Genomic DNA, 22,888 nt, shown 5'->3' with positions numbered 1-22,888 from the left:
AAAAATAAATAAACGTTAAAAAAAATTTTTAAAAAAATCCTCTTGTAATTAGGAGTTTAGTTGTTGGCTCAGTGTCTTGTTTCCCCTGTAATATGTAAGGAGACTATCCTAGCGATGCGTCACAGAGGAGGACACTCGAGTTTGCATAGGTGCAGTGTCCCACCTCAAATTACGCAGCTAGATAGCAGGTGCTTAGAGCACCTTCATTCATCTCTGAAATATTTGCTGAGTTCCTACTCTGTGCCGGACACTGCTGCCAATGGTAGGCAGCAAAATGAAAAAGGCTTTTGCTCTCATAGAGCTTAGACTCTGGCTTTGGGTAAGGGCATGATAATAAACAAGTGAAAGGTAGCTTGATCAAATAGTTGTAGATTGTAAATAGTGATGCAAAGGAGTAAACAGAATGGTGACCTCACAGCTGGGGAGGAGGGAGCATTTTGGAGAAAGCCAGAGAAAGCCTTTCTGAGCCCGGGCCTGAAGGATAAGGGCATGTGGGGCTGGGAACCTGGTGACTGGCAGGTGTAAAAGTCCTTTGGGAGGATAGGGCCAGCTTGTGGGAGAATGGAAGTTGTTAGGGTCAAACTGAGTGAAGATTAGAATTAAAAAAAAAAATTATCTTAATGTTTATTTACATGAGAGAGTGAGAGAGGGACAGACAATCCCAAGTGGGCTCCGTGCTGTCAGTACCGAGCCCGATGTGGGGCTCGAACCCATGAACCATGAGCTCATGACCTGAGCCAAAGTCAGACACTCAACCGAATGAGCCACCCAGGCGCCCCGAAGACTAGAATGTTAAATGAGGATGGTGGGGGAGACCAGGTGCTACAGGGCTTCTAGATCCATGGTGCTAAGCCTGGGCTTCAGTTGTGGTGCCAGGTAACACCAGTGGAAAGATTAAGTGGTTCAATGTGGAGATCTGCGGTCAAGGCTGTAGGTTTTTCTTCCATCTCCTCAGGTTTCTATTTAGGGAATCCATGTTTCATGGACATGGCTGGTGTTCCTAAGGGTCTGGCTGTCTTCAGGTTGTCACTCCAGTTTGCTTCTCCATTGCCACCACTCTTGAAGGGATGACGATTCTGGAAGCATCTTCACGAATTACTTACTGGCCAGTGTAACAGATAAGCTTTTCTTATGAGGTGGATGGAGTTGTGGGGAAAGAGGGAGGTGAAAGCAATTTACACTGGCTTGAGCATTAGCTGCACTGCTTCTAGGAAGCCGTTAATCATGACATGAGAACGGTTTTCCCGCATCTGGGGAGACTGTACTTTTAGGGATGGCTTTCTTGGCAACTGTTTACTATTAAGATGATCACAGCACTGTGAGGGAGAAGCATTTAGCTCATGCTGGTGACCTTTCCGCTGGCCATCAGTTGTAATTTGGAGTGAGCATTAGTAATATCCCTGGTGTGGGAAACAAACATAACAGGTCCTGTTGTCTGGTTTTGACAAGACAGGCTGGCAGATTTCACTTTATTTCCTTCCTGAATTATATGCTCTGAACCAAAGGACATTAACACATGAGTTTCCCCCTCACTCTATATAAGCAAATCTAATTTTTAAGGCAGTGGGATGCACCACTCCCCCACCCACCCCCACTCCGGGAGTCGCAGTGGGTATTAACACTCGATTACCAGGATCAGTTCTTTGCTTTATTATTTATTTAATTTTTTAATTTCTTTATTTTCATTTTTTTTTTAAGATAGTGTATGTGGGTGAGCAGGGGGAGGGGCAGAGGGAGAGAGAGAGAATCTCAAGCAGGCTTCATGCTCAACATGGAGCCCCAGTGCAAGGCTCAATCTCATGACCCTTGGATCATAACCTGAGCCGAAATCAAGAGTCAGATGCTCAGTTGACCTAACCACCCAGGGACTCTCAGTTTCTTTGCTTTAAACACGTTTTCTCCTGGGGCGCCTGGGTGACTCAGTCGGTGAAGCATCCCCCTCTTGATTTCTGCTCAAATCATGATCTCATGGTTCATGAGATCGAGCCCTGTGTTGGGCTCTGTGCTGACAGCACAGAGCCTGCTTGAGATTCTCTCTCCCCCTCTCTCTGCCCCTGTGCCATGCACTCTCTCTTTCTCTTTCTAAAAATAAACATTTGAAAAAAGTATTTTTTCTCCTTTATTTCTCACAGACACCCTATTGGTCAGCAAGTGTTTTCTTCTTTCCAATTTTAATATGTGGAAACTGAGTGTCAGGCAGGTAGAGTGACTTGTCCAAGATCACATGCAGCTAGTAAGTGGCAAAGTTAGGTAACAAATCAAGGGTTATGTGGCTTCTACACCTGTGCTATTTTTTCTTTTGAATAAATAATATATGGATATGACCTAAAATTAAAGGGCGCCCGGGTGGCTCAGTGGATCGAGCGTCCAACTTCAGCTCAGGTCATGATCTCATGGGTGGTGAGTTTGAGCTCCACGTCAGGCTTGTTGCTGTCAGCGCCCAGCCTACTACAGATTCTCTGTCTCTCTCTCTCAAAAACAAATAAAACATTAAAAAAAAAAAAAAAAAGACCAAAAGGTAAAAAGTTACATAAGTATATACTGCAAAAAGTAAGCTTCTCTCCCATCCCAGTCCCCTTCTTCTCCTCTGCAGACACAACTACTGTGTCAGGTTCTCAAGTGTGTGATTTTATACCTCGCTGGTCTCTTTTTTGAGTGGAGAGCATACGGCACAGAATCCAGTGCTATAGTAACTGTGGTCCTCTGCTAGGGTAGTGGCCTATCAGAAACAGGAGCTTTTTCAAAAGACACATGTCCTATTTTTTTCCTCGTGACGAGTATTCTAATTTTGTCATTTGTGGTGAGGCCCTTAAAGGAAATTGTGATCCCTTCCTTTCCTCCATTGAGAATTACTGTGCAGGTATTGCTAAAAAGTCTTTTCATTCGTTCAAGGAAGGGGACGGTACTTCCTCAGTATAGGTAAAGGAGGTTTATTGGGAGGATGGCATTTGAGTATATTCTGAAGAATGGATGTGGAGAAATAACTGGAGATTCCAGGTGGAGGAAATACCAACAACAAAGGTAGAACAAGAGTCATAAGTGCAAAATGTTTTTTGGGTTTTTTTTAACATTTATTTATTTTTGAGACAGAGACAGAGTATGAACGGGGGAGGGGCAGAGAGAGAGGGAGACACAGAATCGGAAGCAGGCTCCAGGCTCCGAGCCGTCAGCCCAGAGCCTGACGCGGGGCTCGAACTCACGGACCGCGAGATCGTGACCTGGCTGAAGTCGGATGCTTAACCGACTGAGCCACCCAGGCACCCCAAGTGCAAAGTGTGAAATCAGGTGTCAAAAGCTCAACTACCATGTGAGCTAGGCAGGTAACATCAATGATATTTAAAACAATGACTGCCAATTGATTCTTGAGCTTGGTGTTAGGCGACTTGAAAAGAAACTTCACTGCATTTCTGTACAAAAGAGTATATAGTATATATTTTTTGAATATTTAGAATTAAAATTTTAGATGGGTGAGAAACTTTAATGCTGTGTTCTACTGTTAGTTGAAAAGTTGCAGCTTCATTTTTGGTATGTTTGTTTTTATTTATGGTAAATTTAGTAATTGTTTCCCTTTTATTTTTTTAATCTTTAAAGTTTTTTTGTTTAGTTTTGTTTTTTTTAGTTTATTTATTTATTTTTGAGAGAGAGCACAAGCTTGGGAGGCACAGAGAGAGGAGGAGACAGAGAATCCCAAGCAGGCTCAGCGCTGTCAGTGCAGGGCCCCAAGCAGGGCTCATACCAATGAACCTTGAGATCATGGCCTGAGCCATGCTTAACCACTTTAGAGTTGATGCTTAACCAACTGAGCCACCCAGGTGCCCCTCCTTCTAACTTTTGAACATAAATGGCATTTAACATCTTCAGAGAGAGAGAGAGAGAGAGTGTGTGTGTGTGTGTGTGTGTGTGTGTGTGTGTGTGTGTGTGTGTGAGAGAGAGAGAGAGAGAGAGGGAGAGAGACAGGCAGAGAGACAGACAAGGACCAATCCTGGGGTTCTTTCTGTCCTGTTCTATTTTGAGTTCAGCTTTTTGGGAAGCATCCTCCCCCATCCTATTGACATATCTATTCCTCTCCAGAAGGGTTTTTTCCCTTGAAGCAACATCATTTATATTCCCACTTGAGCATTCTGATGTCTTGTTTTCGGGTCCTAAAAGTAGAGCTTTTAACAAATGAATAACCTATGGTTTGCTTCGTGACAGGTCTCTCCACTCACAGGTTGAAGGGCTCTAGCTTGCTTGGTCTCATTTGATTTTCATCATCCTAGCACTGACAGTAAATCACACAATGGTCATACTTTTCCTTGGATATATTTCTTTGTATCCTTTACTTGTCATATCAGGATCATGAAAATCCCGCTGCTCATTAACTTTGTCAATTTAAATAGAACCCCCCTCGCAAAGCGCATTGAATAAGCATCAATAAAGCATAACATGTGATGTGCGTGAAGGCATCAATCATCTGTCTGTTGCACCCACTTCTGTCATTTTCGCACTTTCTGCTCTCTAAGAACTCAGAATACCAAAGGGGTGGACAACTGAAAGAGACAGATGAAACGGTTGATTTGTTTAGTTGCTAAATGCAGCTGGGACAGGTAATTAAACAGTCCTGCTCCCGCAGAGAAGCCTGCAGCAATGTAACATGAAGTCTCAAAAACCCAGCTGTACTCAGATTTAGATTCAGAACTAATATTAGGTAGGCCTCTTTTAGATTGACAGATTTCATAAACATCGTTTCTGGTTTATTTGTTCAGCGTGATTGAAGATGGAGCATGTGTGTTTTGCTCATGGTTTAAGTTTCTAGGGAGCATGTACTGTTTATAGACATCTGGGAGAATAGCCTAGAAGGACACAGCCCTGTATCTGGAAGGTGAGGGATTCCATGGGCGATCCTCTGTTGTTCCTCTATACTCCAGTCTATTCCTGACTTGAACTGTTTTGTGGATTTGGGGAGTGGGGTCAGCCATGTGAATAGATCAGGATTAGTAAGGGGGCAGGATGAGGAGATTGGATCAGTTTCTTCCTTAACCCTTTTATTTTTTATGGGCACATATTGTTATGTAAGTAACTGATCTGTGTGTACAGTAACGTCTTTGGGGCATTTCTATGCAGAAATTGCTATCACCGTCAGTTGCTTGAGTAAAAATTTAGCAATTATGTTTTTCATTGACCTTCTACAAGCAGTCCCCTGGCAGGCTTTTTGTAGGGCAGGTGCATTCTTACCCTTCAATTTTTACTGCAAATGTCCCTGACTTTGAAACCTACCCCGACCAACTTTCCAAACTGACCTCCACCAGTTGTGTGTGGTGTCTTGACTTTGATTAGCTCCTTCATGGCACTTATCACAATTAGCAATTATTTGCTTTTCATTTTTTTGTTGGTGAATTGTTTTTTTGTTTGTATCTGCTTGCCATCTTGTTTATTGTGTTTCACAATGGATATTAGTGCCGGGGGCGGAGGTCAAGACTGTTTCTTTCATTCACCTAATGATTCCAACTCATAACTCATATCCTTGTACATAGTTTACATCCTATAAATATATGCTGGATATGATGTCCAGACTGGATTGTAGATTGTGGTATGCTGGTAAATGTCTAGCTCTCAAAACAAAAATCAAAAACCAGCCCAAATTTGTAGCATTTACCAGTGTCCGTGGTGTTAATAATCCCACCATGGCTGATTTCAAGCTACCAAAATGACATCATGGACTGCTGAGCTCCGAAACAATTCAAATAGCACTTCAGTGTTTCCAATTTCTCTGTGGGAACAGGACTGTTTAACTACCTCACCCAGCTTTATTTTGCAGCTCAACATATCCACCATTTCATCTGTCTCTTTCAGTTGCTCACTCCTTTAGGATTTTCTAAGGTTTTTTTTTTTTTTAACTTATTTTTTAATTTACATCCAAGTTAGTTAGCATGTAGTGCAATAATGATTTCTGGAGTAGAATCCAGTGATTCACCCCCTACATATAACACCCAGTGCTATCCCACAAGTGACTTCCTTAATGCCTCTTGCCTCTTTAATCCATCCCCCCACCCACAACTCCTCCAGCAACCCTCAGTTTATTCTCTGTATTTAAGAGTCTCTTATGTTTTGTCCCCCTTCCTGTTTTTATATTATTTTTGCTTCCCTTCCCTTATGTTCCTCTGTTCTAAGTTTTTAGACAGAGAGTTATTTCCACTGTACATGTATAACAGAAGTCCCTTAAAGGAGGTAAAGTGTGGTAAAAATAATCAGGAAGTGATGGATTTTGAATACTTATTGCATTTGTCTTTAATATTATTTAATTGTAGTTGTATAGAATTTTCAATAGCTAGCTTACAAGATTCCTGAAAATTGAACAGTCTGTCCTTACAAGTAATCTTCGCATCGTAGAGACGACCTGTGGGTGGATCCGCTGACCACTCTCTGCGCTAGTGTTTGCCTTATAAACAAAGGGAGATGGTTGGCGGTTTCTTATTACAGACAGATTCGAGAGTTTTTATTAACTTTTCACTACTGAAAATAAAAAAACGCTGAAAAACCCACACATGCGTACACACACACATACACTAATAATAAGGAAACTATGTCTCCTTCCTTCTTCAAGGATGTGCATGACTTGGTGCAATGACTAGACAGGAGGATGAGGTGGCAGCAGTGAGAAATAAATCACAGAATGGGAACAAGAGTAAAAACAATGTTAACCCTTCATTTAAAGTGCTGGAACATCTTTTTTTTTTTTTTTTTTTTTTTTAAATATTACAAGTAAAAATTTATTGACCCTGAGAAAGTACTTCTATTTTGATGTTGCTTCTCACTTATCACAGGAATTACTTCCCAAAAAGAGTGCTGGAACATCTTCATGCCAGAGATGGTGGTAGATCCTGAAGTGCTCGGTGGTCAAGAGCACTTAACTTTCAGAAAATTAGCCCAGGGCCGGAAGTCCCTCGTGCCTGTTTTAAGTCCTTGAGGTCTTAGTCCTTAACACTGTTTGCCAGTTCACATTTGTCTGTGTGTATATGGTGGGAAGGAAATGAGCCCCAGATGGTGTCTGAAGAAAGGCCTGTAGATCTCTGGGGACTCAGAGCAGATGACTACGGGGAGGTGACAAACTCAGAGATAAGGGATTACAGACAATAGGATATATGAAGGAAGGAGCCATGTTATGGATGCATTGCCACATTCTGTAGGGTTTTCTCCTTAAATGTACAGTTAGAGGTGGGCTGGTACTTTTAGAGAAATAGACTATTGATATAAGAAATATAAACCATAATTAGTACCATGTAACCACATTCGAGTTTGTAGCCGCAATGAGAAATCATTAGCTCCATCTTTGAAAGTCAAGGGAGTGGATTTGTTAATGCCTTTTTGACCTTTACAGCCAATAACACTGAGTCTCATCTCTTTACTTAGACATTGGCTAGAATTTCTTAACCTTTGACTCATCTGAGCCCATATGAATTCTTTTAAGCCAATGGCATCAATCCTAGGATGGAATAATGATTGCCTTCCTTATTACATAACTACTCTTCCCTAACTGGAAATTGTTCTCACTTAAGTTGGTGAAATGGGAAAGGAGTTCTTTTTTTTTTTTTTTTCTTTTTTTGCTTTTGTTTGTGGAAAAGGAGTTCTTGAGTGAAGTGCCATTTTTCACAGATGAATTCAAAAACACACGAGCCCATGTTTAGTACCCGGTACTATTGTAGGGCCTGAGGTTATAGAGAGAATATACAAACTTTGCACTTAACCAGGGGGGAGCAATCAAGAAAATAGAAATTATAAACAGCGTAGGTTGTGAGCTGTGAGACAGATGTGTACAAGGTGGTCTTAGACCCCACACAGAGGCACATTAACTTTGATATTAGGAAGAGCTTCCTGGAAGTGACACTTACACTGGAAGTGTGAGTGGAAATTAGGTAATAAAGAGGAACTAGAATGTTCTGGGAGATGGGAAGCCCTGCAGAAATGTGAAACACTGAATATATACTGGAAACTATAGAAGGTTTGGAATGCCTGTTGCTTCGAATTGAAGGCAGGACTTTGTCTGTCTCTCCATTTCTAGGGAATCTGAAAGGAAAAGAGTAAGAACAAGCAAACAAATGTTGCATATTTTATTAGTGATTAGTTTTCCCATTATTGCCCTCTACTGGGATCTTCGTGATCTGATTTAAGAGGTGGGGCTTTCATGCTAAAATAACACTTGACAGAGGGATTAACAGTTGGATATGCCCTTGTCATGTTTGATGTTACTGCTTGTGTTTTGCTACAGTTGCTGCCCATTCACACTCTGAGACTTGGCATGGAAGTGGATTCCTTTGATGGGCACCATTATATATCTTCAATTGTTCCAGGTGGTCCTGTTGATACACTGAAACTTCTGCAGCCAGAGGATGAGCTTCTTGAGGTAAAATTTCTGAGAGATAAAAGACAGGACAGGAATTTCTAAGTTGTAGGAAGATGTATTTTTACCAGAAATTCACTGAGTTTACATTACTTCCAATGTAATGTGAGCTACTTAGGTTGAAAAATACTTGGGGACTATTGTTAACAATACTGTGTTGTATACTTGAAAAATCGCTATAAGAGTAGATCTTCATGTTCTCCCCACACAAACACAAAATGGTAACTATGTGAGGTGATGGATAAGTTAACTAACTTTATTGTGGTAATCAATTCGCAATATAGGTGTATGTGAAATCATCACATTGTACGCTTTCAACTCACACAGAGTTATGTGTCAATTATATCTCAATAAAACTGGAAAAAAATGAAATAAAATGAAGGCAAAGAAAAATACAGCCTGTGTAATGACAGTTCATTTTCCCTGTCATTTGGAAGTCCTGAGTGCTTATTTAAGTCATTGAGAAAAAAGGCTAATGGCCTGTTTTAGTTTTATAGCATAATTTCTTTGTTTTAGCAAATTTTTTTTAAAGATTTGAATCCCTACACCTTGTTTGCAGTATATGGTCCCATTCATTTGCAAGTTTTATTGGTTGTTTCTAATAAGAATTAAGCTAGCTGGATGACTTCAGGCTTATGTATTACTGAGTGGTATTTATATGGTCTCCTTGGGATTTGCTCACACAACATGGCAGCCTCAGTGGGCTCACTCAGGCTCCCCAGCCTGTCTTCATTTAGAGCAATTCTACAGCACTACTGCTTTGACAAGACTTTCTTGAGAGATTTTGTTAAATTGGACAGTTCTATAGGTAACACAAAAAAACCAAACAATATTGAATCCCCTGATTTTACAGACAAGAAAATAAGTCATTGATTATTTCCAACTTATATCCTTATAGCATGATGACTTTAGTTCATGTCTTCTAACTCCCATTTCACTTTTTTCAAATACATCACACTACTTCCTAAGCTCCAAAAAAAAGTCAGTGGAGGGCAGGGGATGTGGGGAATAGTCACACTTAGAGAAGGCTATGTAAAAGAGGGTTCTCCCAAGAGTTAGAAACCACAGGAAGCCCTCAGTTGAGCTTAATGGAATCAACCTTGTAGCCTTAGCCAAGATTAGACTCCCATGGGCCTTGATTTTAGAGATTTCTTTCTAAAGTTTATGTTTATGCAAAGTGAAATGACAAGGGTAGCAAGTAAGTTTGTTGTTCAATGCAACTGCATTTTTTAGCAGTGTCTGGCCACCTGGAGAAGAATGTTGGGAATTCTGGACTGACTTTTGAGGTCAGAGGGAAAGCTGCTATGACTGGTTGTTGTATTCTGTCATAAGCAAGGGAGGGCAAGATGTTGGAGTCCTGTTTTAAGATGTAGTAAGTTACAGGGTACCTGGAAGGCTCAGTTGGTTAAGCATCTGACTTCTTCTCAGGTCATGATCTTGCAGTTTGTGAGCCGGAGCCTTGTGTCAGATTCTCTGCTATCAGTACAGAGCCCACTTCAGATCATCTGTCCCTCTCTTTCTCTGCCCCTCCCCTATTTGTGTGCGCTCTCTTTCCTTATCCCTCTCTCTTTCTCAAAATAAATAAACTTAAAAAAAAAAAGATGTAGTAAATTGCTTATTTTTAGAAGTGCTCAAGTAATCATACTGAGATGCTTACTGCAGATTAATGCCCTTAGGTTTTACTTACATGACTCAGGGTTTTTTGTTCTTTGCTTATTGTTTTGGTTTTTGTTTTGGTACTGAGGTCATATCTTTCTCTTCTGATCGTCAGGGCATGTAGTATAGCTTTATGGATACCACACATGATAATCTGGAGATTGGAGACCATTTCTTTTTAATTTTTTTTAATGTTTATTTTTGAGAGCAAGAGAGTATAAGCCGGGGAAGGACAGAGGGAGAGAGAGAGGGAGACACAGCATCTGAAACAGGCTCCAGGCTCTAGGCTCTGAGCTGTCAGCACAGAGCCTGATGCGGGGCTTAAACTCATGAACCATGAGATCATGACCTGAGCTGAAGTCGGACACTTAACTGACTGAGCCACCCAGGGTCCCCTGCAGACCATTTCTATAATATGAAGTGAGTTTTGTTTTTGTTTTTGTGTTGTTTTTATTTATTTATTTTTAAAGTTTTTATTTTATTTTTTTAATGTTTTATTTATTTTTGAGAGCACGAGCAGGTGAGGGACAGAGAGGGAGCCCCAGAATCCAAACAGGTTCCAGGCTCTGAGCTGGCAGTCCAGAACCCAATGCGGGGCTCAAACTCACAGACCGTGAGATCATGACCTGAGCCGAAGTCGGATGCTTAACAGGCTGAGCCACACAAGGCACCCCTATGTTTTTTTTTTTAATTTATTTTGAGAGAGATCATGCCTGAGTGGGGGGAGAGGCAGAGAGAGAGAGGATGAAAGAATCCCAAGCAGGCTCTGTCCTGTCAGTGCAGAGCCAGACATGGGGCTTGATCTCACAAATCATGAGATCATGACCTGAGCCAAAACCGAGAGTCAGCTCCTTAACCAAGTGAGCCACCCAGGTGCCCCTATAATATGTAGTTTTTAGGTATTATTGAGAAATGAGAGATTTTTGTTTGGAGAGAAGTGGAATTAGTAAAAATCAGTATGATGCTCTCTTTTTTTTGTGAGAAAGATACATACGTTGTACACCTGAAACTAATGTAATGTTGTATATCAACTACAACTTAAAAATTTTTAATTCCAGTGTAGTTAACATACAGTGTTTTGTCAATTACGATTTTAAAAATATATAATAAATTACTTTTTCTCCAAGAAAAAAATATATATACATAACAGAATTTGCCATTGTAACCATTTTTAGTGTATGACATTAAGTATGATTCACTATTAGTATATGGTAGGTGATAAAGAAATATTGGCAAGTATGGAGCAAGTGTACATGATTCTGGCCATCAGCTGAGTGCTCTGAGCTTTAGCCAAGATTAGAATCCCATGGGCCTTTCCTCTTATAAAACAGAATGTGGTATAGTAAGGTAGTATACTTTCTTAAGTATAGTTTTCTGGTGAAGAAACTGGAAATAGGGAATGAAAGATAGGTTTGAAGTCAGAAGAGCTGTTCTGGTTTAGAATTTGCCACAGCTTCACCATGTGTCCTTTGACACGTCAACTTTTTTGAGAGTTGTTTTTTCATCAATAGATGCCTACCTCACCATGGTTTTTGTACGGATGTAATGGAATATTAACTTTTTTTTTTTTAACATACCGTGTTTTATTAGTTTCAGGTGCACAATATAGTGATTCATCAATTCATACATCACTCAGTGCTCATCAAGACAAGTGCACCCCTTAATCCCCTTCACCTATTTAACCCGTCCCCCCCCCCCCTCCCCTCTGGTAACCATCAGTTCTCTATATTTAAAAGTATCTTTCTTGGGGCCCCTGGGTGGCTCAGTCAGTTGAGCATTCAGCTTCAGCTCAGATCATGATTTCACGGTCCATGAGTTCGAGCCCTGCATCGGGCTCTGTGCTGACAGCTCAGAGCCTGGAGCCTGCTTTGGATTCTGTGTCTCCCTTTCTGCCCCTCCCCTGCTTGTGCTCACTCACTTGCTCTCTCTCAAAAATAAACATTAAAAAAAATTTTTTTAAAGAGTCTGTTTCTTGATTTTTCTTTTTTTCCTCTTAGCTCTTTTGTTCCGTAAATTCCATGTGAGTGAAATCGTATGGTACTTGTCTTTCTCTGACTGACTTATTTTGCCTAGCATTATACTCTCTAGCTCTAACCATGTCATTGCCTAAGATTTCATTCTTTTTTATGGCTGAATAATATTCCACTGTATGTATACCACATCTTTATTCATCAGTCTATGGACACTTGGGCTGCTTCTATAATTTGGCTATTGTAAATACTGCTGTAAACATGGGGGTAGATGTATCCCTTTGGATTAGTGTTTTTGTATTCTTTGGGTAAATATCCAGTAATGCCATTGTTGGATTCTAGTGTATTTCTACTTTTAACTTTTTGAGGAACCTTCATACAATTTTCCACAGTGGCTACGTTCATCCATGTAAACTTGAAAGCATAATCTCACGGTGAGATCTTGGCAGTATTATCACTGTGAAAAGGCATAAACAATCTTGATGGGATAAGATGAATGAGGATTGAATGAGGTAATGCAGTGGGACAATACTTGTACAGTATTATGTACTCTGCAAATGTGTATGTGTGTGTGTTTTCTAATCACAAAGTCTGAGTAATTGAGACTTGATGCCACTTAAGAGGGTCTCCATTTGGAGGGCCTAGAGAAATACTGTGAACTCTAAAATAAAAGTTGGCTTATTCTGAATAATCAAATATAGAAATAAAAAAAAAGCTGTCTAAAGTTAGCCAATAAACTCTTGAACTTTGTGTGTGTGTGTGTGTGTGTGTGTGTGTGTGTGTGTGTAATGTAGCATACTCCTTAGAGCTTAAAACCAGAAACACAAATGTGCTTTGGGGTTAGAACATTGTGCCAAGTCTCAGCCCAGAGCAGCTATTTACAGCAGCCATAAATCCTCTTAGATAGGAATTGGTAATGGGAAATGTGACCAATCCCTTTAGCAGTAGAGAGTAGTGAGGAGGACTACCAGGCACCTGCTGTAATAATTGGAGACAATTCAAATGAATAAATAATGAGCTAAATAAATATTTAAATGTACTCCAAGATAAAAACCTGAAAAGTGATTTTCTAATTTGTTGAAGTAATGTGAAACACAAACTAATACTTGCATGTGGGTAGAATTCCTGCTTTGGTTATATCGGCTTGCTTTATTTCCAGTACAGGGTACTACCCATTTGGGTGATTTTAGAACTTCCTGTGTTTGTGGCACCGGTTGGCACTGTGGACATGATATGACCTGTGAAGGTTGACTGTCAGTTCTTCCAAGGAAAAACCTTTATTAGCTGTTGAACTTGCTGTCCCCTGGCTCCCTTTCATCAGTCATAAAGTCTTGGGAGACGGTATTTACTTTCCTACTAGGACTAGCTCCCTGAAGCACATATGGGTCTCTTTACTAGGTGGTGATTTCTCTGTAAATAATTAGGAGGCAGAGAGATGGCATCCAGCCTGATCGCTAAGTACTTGTATGTTGCAGGCCTGAGAGTAGTTCCCAGGGACGATTGACTTGGGGCTCGGGCAGCTGCTGATGAGATACTTCCAACGACTCACAGTGTCATATTGTCTGAGAATGACAGATTTTGTGCAAAGGTTTCTTCTCCCAGGAAGTCAGCCCCTCCAGTTATGTGGACATTAACACTGCACCTGTCAGAAATTAATGCCAGACCAGAGATATCTTTAAAACTAGTAATGTTGCGGAACCCTCCCAGGAAGGTAGGAGTCCAGTCCAGATGTGAAAAGATGATTTGATGCCTGGATGTATTCATGCCTCAGCTTTGAGGGAGTAGCAGACAGGTCAGCTTTTGGTGGCATTTAGTCAGAACAGGGAGAGCTCCTGGAGCTTAGGTCATATATATAAAAAGTTAGAATAGGTTTATCTTTCTAAATCATCTTTGGTGTAAAATATTGTGACTATGCTCTAAAATAGGAAATTTAGGAAATTTTTTGGTGGTAAGCACTAAGCATTAGTAAGGAGTAGTTGGTTATCTTTTTGTTCTTTTAAACATATGGGACACACAGGGGCGCCTGGGTGACTCAGTCGGTAAAACATCAGACTTCGTCTCAGGTCGTGATCTCATGGTCTGTGAGTTTGAGCCCTGCATCGAGCTCTGTGTTAACAGCTCGGAGCCTGAAGCCTGCTTCAGATGCTGTGTTTCTCTGTCTCTGCCCCTCCCCCACTTGTGCTCTGTCTCTCTTTCCCTCTCTCAAAAATAAAGAAAAAAGAAAAAAAAAGCAACTTAAACACATGGGACACACAAAAAGCAATTGGAAAACTGGCACACTTCCTGTACTTGATGGCTATGTCAGAGCATGTAAGAATAGAATAGAGGCACACTTACACGTATTTCTTTTTGATCGACAGGGTTTTTCTAGGATTTTCTAGTTTGTGGCATGTGAAAAAAAATTTTGACAGCTGAGTATCCGAGATTTTGTTACCTACACATTATAAGCTGAGCAGGTTTTAATTTTAGCCTTAAATTTAGTGTTAATATCTGTTAGTGGTATTTTTATGAAGTGAAAAAGCACAAGGAGACCATCTTAGAAAGATTATCGATGATGTTTAATGTTTAAAGAGAGATGTGTAGATGATAGAATTCAACATCGGAGTCTAGAAAAGAGAAACCATGGAGGTGTGAAAAATTAGGCACATCACTTGTAATCTTCACACGTTATACTTTGTTCACTGAAATTCAGTCAAGGTTTAGCTTTAATTTTTATGCATTTAGTTTTGTACATTTATGCATTAGTTTTTTATGTTTGGTTACTGCTAAAATAACGTGAATACATTTAAACCCTTTGTTTATAGGAAAAATAAAATAATACTGTTTTGATTCTGATGTAAGCATGGGACTTTGGTTTTTTCATTGGGGCCTACTCAGTTCTGACTTGTCCCTTGACTTTCTAGGTCAATGGTGTGCAGCTCTATGGGAAATCTCGCCGAGAAGCAGTCTCCTTTCTCAAAGAAGTACCACCTCCCTTTACCTTGGTTTGCTGTCGACGACTCTTTGATGATGAAGCCTCTGTAGATGAACCAAGGACCACTGAAGCCTCTCTTCCCAAGATAGAGGTACTAACTGAATATGGTTCCCATATGCAGTTCCCATAGGAATGCCTGTTCATCCAGGATGCCCTGGAGAGTGTATTTGGATAGGAAGGGAGGGGAGGCACTTCTTCCCTCTTTTATATGACTAAAGTAGCACTCACAGGCAACAATGTATAGCTTTTCAAACTGTTACTTTTCATTTAACATCATAAAACTTTTTTTTCTTCCTTTTTTAATTTTTTTAACTTGAAATGGTGGAGATATTAACATGCATGCACTTTGATTTTAGAGAACTTTTTTTTTTTTTTTAGTAATTTCCTGGGCTCATTACTTCTGGATCCCAGTTCAACTCAGTTCATCTTAAGTTTAAGATGGTGATGAGTGTTAAATATCTAATGGACTTCCCTTTTTCAGAGCCTTAAAAATATGAAGATCTATGACCGGTTTTGAAGTGAGTAAAAATTGCTATAAAAGCCTTCAGAAGGTCAGAGAAGAATATAACATTTTCTGTGCTCTTGGTACTCTTTTTTTTTTGTTTTGTTTTTTAATTTTTTTTTTATTTTAAAGAACATTGTGATTATGAAAACAGTTTTAAGCACATGCTTTGCCATTTTATGCCATTTGTAACCTCATCTTTCATGCCACTTTCCCTACCCCTCCCCCCTTTCCAGACTCTTACAGATTATAATTCTATTAACACCAGTTTACATACACAGAGCCTTTCTTTTACCTGCCTGTGGTCTGAATTTCAACATATATGGACTCTAACTGTGCCTCTGCCACTTAATGATTGTGAATCTTGGAGCAGATAACTTCCTTTGAATATTCATCTTCTTTTGAAAATTGGGGATCCTTATAGTACTTACCACCCTCATCAGTTTGTGTGAGAAGGAAATGAAATACTATGTGCACAGTTCTTAGTGCAATGCCTTCCACGTGGAAAGTGCTCAGGAAAAGTTAACTATAGCTCTTGACTCTTCCAGTCCACCCATCTTTGTTTACTAATTTCCTAAAGTATGTAAGAGGCTAGCACCGTCGTAGGTCACAAAGTCTTTCATGCGACATGACAACCCCGCTCCCGCTTAAGCCATATCTTAAAATTAATTTGTGTCTCATAGTGTTTTTATTCTGTACTGGATGTACAAGAATTGCCCCACCCATTATTGATTATTGATTGACAATCTTTTTTTTTTAATGTTTATCTTTGGTAAAACCTATTGCAAAGAAGAGACTCGAATCACTTTTGTGATTCTTACTATCGTACTAAAATTCAGTGTGGATGAGGGCTTACCTCTAAAGGTTGATAAAAATGCCTTTAATCAAATCTTACAGGGTGTGTAAATCACCAACCCAGCTTGCTGACTCTGTGCTCCCATCTGTCATCCTTTACCACAATGGGTAAACAACAGCTTTGAATTATTCTAAATGTCAACCTTGCTGCCCATTAGTTGATTGCTTTCTATTCTGTAAATACAGAGTTAGGCAGAATTGATTCTATCAGAGTGATATATCTCAGGTTGGAGTATAATATCCTACATACCTTAGATGCCTTGAAATTTCTGTAAGCTTAGGTTTTATAAGTGTATACGGTTTCTTAAAATCCTGGCTTTCTTTTCCATCTGTCTTTGTTTTTTGTTTTTTGGTTTTTTTCCATTTATCCCTATATCATCTTAGGTTCTTAAACCTTATCTGGTTAGACAACTTAGCCAAAATTCTAATGCTCATTAATCATTGAGGATATTAAATGCACAGCAAAACATCAATCACATCGTATTAGGTATTGGAACTTTACTTTTTTGGAAGGTATAATGTTTTCTTTTTATTTTTTTTATTTTTTTTTTTAATGTTTTCTTTTTAAATATCATTTCCTCACATCAGACTGATATATGCAGAGGTTACTGATTCAGTGAATCCCCCTAATTTCAAGTTTTGTAATTCAAGAACCCAGAAATTGTTCCCATGTTTCGATTCAATCCACCATGAATTGAGTATTGACTTTCCATGTCCTGTGGGGACAGTTTGAGATCTGGACCAACCCTAACTTTAAAAATGTTTTTGTACTTGCTCTGGTGCCTTGCTCTTCCACATTAGAGGGGCCTCCTCCCTTTGATTTCATTAAATGGATTTTCTTATGCAAGTCACTCAAAATTACATTCATAGGAACGATGCACTTTGATTTTATTTACTAAGAGCACCCAAAGTTTTAAGAAGTCTACTTTGAAAAATTAGTCCATAGCTTTATTTAGAAAGTTTCAAGGGAAATGCAAAGATGGATGATTTGTTAATGTATTGAACAAATATTTATCAAGTGCCTAGTGCACGCCAGGCTGTATTGTGGGCTGAGCAGATAACCATCGGTAAACTCCATGGTAGCCCACACAGAATTTCCATTCTAGCCTGTCATTTTGTTAGTTGCTACAAAGAAAAAGAAGATAATTTTTGAGCTTCAGGTAGAAGTTCAGAGTATTTTGAGCAAGATAGATCATATAAAAAATAATACCATGCTATAAATAGTATTGAAAACTGAAAGCAGCTTCTCTCCTTCTGTGTAGTTGACTCATTGACCCACTATGATTTAGCTTCCTAGAATTCCCTATAGCAGTGACTCTTTTACCTGAAAGGAGGGAAGGAGTCTGGAATAGTCAGGAGTGTGAAGTCAAGGAAAATAACCAAGGATCTCTGTATCGAATAGTTTTGCTGGCTTATGTCCTCCATCCAAGACCAGATTTTCTTTATTTCAACTCAGTGATTTTTTTTTTTAATCTGGTATTTAGACCTTTACAATTCACAAGGACTTGGGGTTTTTCCTACTTTGTTTTTCTAGTGAAGTTTTTCTTAACTTCCAGGAGCCAACAGAAGTGGTTTCCCTTTTGTCTTACACTAGTCTCTCTCTTTGTTGGCATCTTTCTGTCTCTCACTGTAATTGTGAATTCAGGCATTGCTACTTAAATATCTTATAAACTTTGACTTTGTATGATATTTACATTTTTTCTTAAATCACATATTTTTCCTTTTATGCTTCTAATGGGATGACAGACCTCATTGAAGTATAAGAGGTCAGTGTTAATATTTTGAATGAAACAGTTACTTACATTTAAAAAAAATCCAACTGTATGAGCAGCCTGAATTTTTAAGTACTTGAATTTTCTTGAGGATCTTATCCTAGAGTGTGTGTACCCCAGCGCATGCCCCTTTTGAAAAGATTATAAACTATGCATGCCAAAGAGAATTCCCAGTTTGAGAAGAAGCTATGAGATTCCTGATATGTTAATTCTTTTCAGAATTGAAAGGACAATGTTTTGAAGCATTTATCTTCTTTGGTGTTTCAGGCTGACCACAGTGTAGATGTCCATACTGAAGATGATGATGATGATGGGGAATTAGCATTATGGTCTCCTGAAGTCAAGATAGTTGAACTTGTAAAAGATCATAAAGGCTTGGGATTCAGCATTTTGGATTACCAGGTATAAAAATCTATATTGAGTTTCTGGAGGGATTTGTTTGTTTTAAAGGTATGTGAAAAAGTAATTATTTAAGGTACCCACTAGGGAAAACTGAATGATTTGATGTATAATGCTATCATCCAAAGACAGGTGTTAAAATTCCCATTGTTACCTTTGCAACTGGTAGCTTTCTTAGTGAATAAAATGATGGGTGATATAAATAATTGAATAGTGAGGGAAGCAATAGTTTTATACCCATGGATGCTTTCAGAAACTGGAGCTTGAAAAATTTTTTTAAATTATTTATTTTGAGAGAGAGAGAGAGAGAGAGAGAGAGAGAGAGAATGTGAGCAGAGGAGGGGCAGGGAAAGAGGGAGAGAGAGAGAATCCCAAGCAGGCTCCTCTCTGTCAGTGTGGAGCCCAATGACGGGCTCAGCCTCACGACCGCAAAACCACAACCCGAGCTGATATCAAAAGTCCAATGCTCAACCAACTGAGCCACCTAGGTGACACTTCAAGAATTTTTTTAGATGGAGGGATTGTTTTCCCCAGCTTAAAAAAAATTTTTTTTTAAATATTATTTATTTTTGAAAGAGAGAACAGGGGAGGAGCAGAGAGAGAAGGAGACACAGAATCTGAATCAGGTTCTAGATTCTGGGCTGTCAGCATGGAGCCCAACACGAGGCTCGAACCCACAAACCGTGAGATCGTGACCTGAGCCAAAGTTGGACACTCAACTGACTGAGCCACCCAGCTGCCCCTTCCCCAGCTTTATTGAAATATGTTTCACATACCATAACATTCATGCATTTCAGGCATGACATTTGGTTGTTCTTAGTATATTCAGAGTTGTGCAACCATCACCACAGTCTTAATTTTAGAACACTTCATCACCACAGAAAGAAACCCCATCCACATGATAGTCATTCATTCCTAATTCTCTCTTCTCTCTCCCCTTCACATGAAGGTTTTTATTGTTTTGCTTTTCTGTTAACAGAAATGTTCTTGGTGAAATTATGTATTTGTGTTTACTATAGGACACATGACATTTATTTATATGTACTCCGATTATAATTAGAGTCAAGTCACTAATGTATTTGGGAGGAGGTGTGTGTGAAAGATCCCAATAAGACATCTATCTATATGTTGTATCAGTTTACCAGTTTACAGTATTTTTAGACCTTCTGATTATCATGGGGAATTTAGAACTGTTGGCAAAAAAGCTCTTCACTTTTAAGATGCATATTTTAATACTTTAGTGCTGCCTAAACACATTGTGGTTTAATAAAGCAAAATGTACTCTATCAAAGCACATAAAATGCCAAGTGATCTAAAAATCAATTTTTTTAATATAATAAGGCATTCGGGAACAGATTAAAAGAAAAATACTTTGAGCATTATGTAAGAACATTAAATTCCATATTTAGGCAGTATGATTTAAGATTACTGAAATAGATTGTTCATTTTTGCTGGCATATTTCTATGCCAGATAACCCTCTCTGTTATTAGAACTTTTCTTTGGAATATTACTGAATTATGATTTGCTGATTCTAAATAATGCATAATTGGGGAGATATTTTTATCAAGAAGTATCAATACTGTAAGATTCTAGAAGCTTATATTATTGGTTAATATAAGGATATATAAAACAAATTTTAGGTACTACCTCAATTTTTCTTCCCCTGTATATCCTTATTACCAACCATATGGTAAATGATAAATATTTGCAGAATATTTTAAACTGAATAAAGAGAGTGCATGTGTGTATGTGGGGGAGGGGCAGAAAGAGAGGGAGAGAGAGAATCCCTCTGACAGTGCAGAGCCCAATGCAAGGCTCAAACCCACAAACCATGAGATCATGACCTGAGCAGAAATCAAAAGTCTGACGCTCAACTGACAGAGCCACGCAGGCACCTCTAGGTTAGCCAAAATTAACTGGAACTAGATGAACACATCCAACGAAATTTATTGTTTACCATTTTGATCATTAGGATTTAGTTTAGAAAACACCTTTCAGATGTAGTGTTAGATATTCAGGTACATTTCCATTATCATTGGAGCTATATGTATTTGCATTATTACATAAGGTATTAAAACGGTCATGCTTACCCTCTTAAATGACATTATCTGCAAGCTTTATATTTCGAATATTGCCCATGTTAAAGCAGAGAAGTGTTTCAGAAATAAAAACCAAACCAAACTTTAGTAAAGGATAGAAAGAAAAGTTTGATAGTCCTTAAGAATTTAACCTCTTGGGGCGCCTGGGTGGCTCAGTCGGTTAAGTGTCCGACTTCGGCTCAGGTCACGATCTCGCGGTATGTGAGTTCGAGCCCCGCGTCGGGCTCTGTGCTGACTGCTCAGAGCCTGGAGCCTGTTTCAGATTCTGTGTCTCCCTCTCTCTCTGACCCTCCCCCATTCATGCTCTGTCTCTCTCTGTCTCAAAAATAAATAAAAGTTAAAAAAAAAATTTAAAAAAAAAAAAAAAAAAAAAAAAAAGAATTTAACCTCTAGTTAACAGAAGAATTCTTTTAGCAGTTCTGAGCTTTACACTTAAAAATAGTTCCAAATATGGAAAATTTCTTTCTTCACCACATTCCTGTAGGTATGACATGTAGCATACTTTGGTTTTTTGAAATTTATTTTTATTTATAAAATTCTAGGGGCACCTGGGTGACTCAATCAGTTAAGCATTGGACTCTTAATTTCGGCTCAGATCGTAGTCTCACAGTTGTCAGATTGAGCCCCATGTGGGCTCTGTGCTGGGCATGGAGGCTGCTGCTTAGAATTCTCTCCTCTCTCTTTCTGTCCCACCCTTGCTTATGCTCGCTCTAGCGTGCACGCTCTCTGTCTCTTTCTCTCTCTATCTCTCAGAAAAAAAAATGCTTACATATAAATGCCAATGAGGGGTACCTGCCTGGGTGGCTCAGTCGGTTAAGTGTCTGACTCTCGATTTCAGCTCAGAGCATAATCTCACAGTTGATGAGTTCGAGCCCTGTATTGGGCTCTACGCTCACTGTGTGGAACCTGCTTGGGATTCTCTCTCTCCCTCCCTGCTCCCCCCTCCCCCCACCCTGCTCTGCTGCTCTCCCACTTGTGTATTCTCTCTCTCTCTCTCTCTGTTTCTCTCAAAATAAACTTAAAAAATAAAATAAAATTCTAGGTTTTTCCCCCATCTTCCTCATAATCATCATTACATATACAGACATTTCTCTACAAATTATATAAAGTAATTTTGCTGCAAAAGAAGTGTTAGATACTCCTTTTGCCTTTGTGCTTCTCAGAGAACTGATGGAAAAATATTTCATTTTTGAAATGCTACTTTGATTCATATTAAAGTGCTCAGCTTATTTACTTCTGTAGCTAACCCTTGGGAGAAAAAACATTCAATCTTGAACTGAACTTTTTTCTTAAGTCCATTTACTTACAGCTGTATTCGGCACGTTTTCACCATTTGTCAGTGGTATGTAGAACTATTAAACACTATGACATTTAGATGACACATAAACACAATTTAAAATTTGGTTTGGGGCAAGTTAATCAATTGGTTATATTGTCTCTTGTTGTAATTAGGTAATAAATTCTAAAGTTCAAACATTTTTTGCAAGGCCAGGTGAAGGTGTAGCAAAAGTCATGAAAGGCCATGTTCCTGGCTATTATTGTATTTAATATATCCTGTATGAATTTATTAGGTAGCTGAATAGGACCAATGCAAACCCACCCCCATCCCATTCCCCCTCTTAGTACATTTAGAATAAGAATACCGTAGAAACATTTTGGCCACCAGAGGAAAGTTTTAGGACAGTGGGAGAGCTTCCCGGTGGTAAAGGACTGCATGAGCAATATTGAAGAGATTGAAAATTTACTTTGCAATAGTAATTTCTCACCAGTTTTTCTCTAGAATAGTAAGAACTTTCTCAAGAACCTGACTAAATGATATACAGCATCTGTTGTACTGGTACTTAACGCAATTTCTTCATCTATAAAATGGGGATAATGTCTAGCTCAAAGGATTGGTGTGGATTAAGTAAATTAATGTGTAAAGAAGTGGGAAATGTTAACATTACGATGGGTATATGAATATCGATAATCATCCAACTTAGAAAATAAACTACAGAAGTCTTGATATTGTCCTTTAATATATAGCTGTACTACAATATATTTGTACCCTGTCAATTTTTAGCCATCTATTTAGGAAAATTAATAAGTAGATGCCTTTGTTTAGTGAAGTCTAAATTTAATTGTAAAATTATATTCTAAAATGCAGCCAACTCTTGATAAACCATATGTGAGTTATCCAATTGTGGATTATTGGCCAGCAATTTGCTTTTTACATAAATTGAACTGAACCTTAGGAAAAGATGAGCGAGCAGATAAAAGGATGCTGAATTGGCCATGGAACTA

General features: G+C 38.9%; 1 protein-coding gene and 1 long non-coding RNA gene across 5 annotated transcripts in view; one reads left to right on the top strand and one right to left on the bottom strand.

The window, feature by feature from the left end:
* The window catches only part of PATJ (PATJ crumbs cell polarity complex component), a 366,822-nt gene that overhangs the window by 61,224 nt on the left and 282,710 nt on the right, over positions 1-22,888 (top strand). For all 4 annotated transcript variants that reach the window (XM_058717189.1, XM_058717188.1, XM_058717187.1 and 1 more), the window contains exons 15-17: positions 8,246-8,380; positions 14,907-15,068; positions 18,374-18,508. In XM_058717189.1, coding sequence (XP_058573172.1) covers positions 8,246-8,380; positions 14,907-15,068; positions 18,374-18,508 — 432 coding nt within the window. The remainder of the gene's footprint in view (positions 1-8,245; positions 8,381-14,906; positions 15,069-18,373; positions 18,509-22,888) is intronic.
* LOC131504643 (uncharacterized) overlaps positions 8,074-22,888 on the bottom strand; it is a 36,010-nt gene continuing 21,195 nt past the window's right edge. The window contains exon 4 of the long non-coding RNA XR_009258083.1: positions 8,074-8,389. This is a non-coding gene — a long non-coding RNA (uncharacterized LOC131504643). The remainder of the gene's footprint in view (positions 8,390-22,888) is intronic.

Source organism: Neofelis nebulosa, chromosome 2 (assembly GCF_028018385.1).
Source record: "Neofelis nebulosa isolate mNeoNeb1 chromosome 2, mNeoNeb1.pri, whole genome shotgun sequence".
Lineage (NCBI taxonomy): Eukaryota > Metazoa > Chordata > Mammalia > Carnivora > Felidae > Neofelis > Neofelis nebulosa.
This window is presented reverse-complemented; position numbering and strand designations above follow the sequence as displayed.